Source organism: Aptenodytes forsteri, unplaced genomic scaffold (genome assembly GCF_000699145.1).
Source record: "Aptenodytes forsteri isolate BGI_AS27 unplaced genomic scaffold, ASM69914v1 Scaffold353, whole genome shotgun sequence".
Classification (NCBI taxonomy): domain Eukaryota; kingdom Metazoa; phylum Chordata; class Aves; order Sphenisciformes; family Spheniscidae; genus Aptenodytes; species Aptenodytes forsteri.
This window is the reverse complement of record NW_008794953.1, coordinates 1,213,576-1,214,123: the sequence shown is the minus strand read 5'-3', so window position 1 is coordinate 1,214,123 and position 548 is coordinate 1,213,576. Positions and strand designations below refer to the sequence as shown.

The 548-nt window shown below is 60.4% G+C and overlaps 1 protein-coding gene across 1 annotated transcript in view; it reads left to right on the top strand.

Moving 5' to 3' along the window:
* The first annotated feature begins 323 nt into the window (after positions 1 to 323).
* The window catches only part of ZCCHC24 (zinc finger CCHC-type containing 24), a 115,394-nt gene continuing 115,169 nt past the window's right edge, over positions 324 to 548 (top strand). Inside the window, exon 1 of the mRNA XM_009275446.1 lies at positions 324 to 529. Coding sequence (XP_009273721.1) covers positions 324 to 529 — 206 coding nt within the window. The remainder of the gene's footprint in view (positions 530 to 548) is intronic.

The window sequence follows — 548 nt, the reverse complement described above, 5'->3', positions numbered from 1 at the left end:
GAATCATTCATCATCCTCTTTTGTGCTACCGACTCCTTAAAAGGCCTACTCAGCTTTAACTCCAGTGTATCCCACCGCAGCCAGGCTCCCCAAGAGCCTGCGCCAGGGCTACCTAGATGGATTTCAAAGGGAACATCGCGCCGCTTGCCTGCCTTATTTGGGAAACCCTAACTCTGCAAAGCTTGGCACCACCTCAGTGACCGAGCAAGCCTTCGCAAACCTGGAGCTCTGACAGAGATTTGACGAGAAGGAACCTGAGATTACGACGGGCTCCTAGCACCGGCGAGAGACAGAAATGGGAGTGAAGAGGGAGGGCGGGCTAGATGCCGAGCAAAACTTGCAAAGTTAAAAACAACGCCGAAACGGCCCGGCGAGCAGCCCTCGGAAGGGCTTTGCGCGTGTTGGGCGTAAAGATCTTCAGGAAGGAGGAAAAGGAAGGCCGGGGAGCGAGCGAGCCGGCGCAAACCGGGCGGGCGAGCCGCCAGCGGCCCGGGGACAGCCCCGGCCAGCGGCCCGGGGACCTCCGCCGGTACACGCGCGCGGCCCCA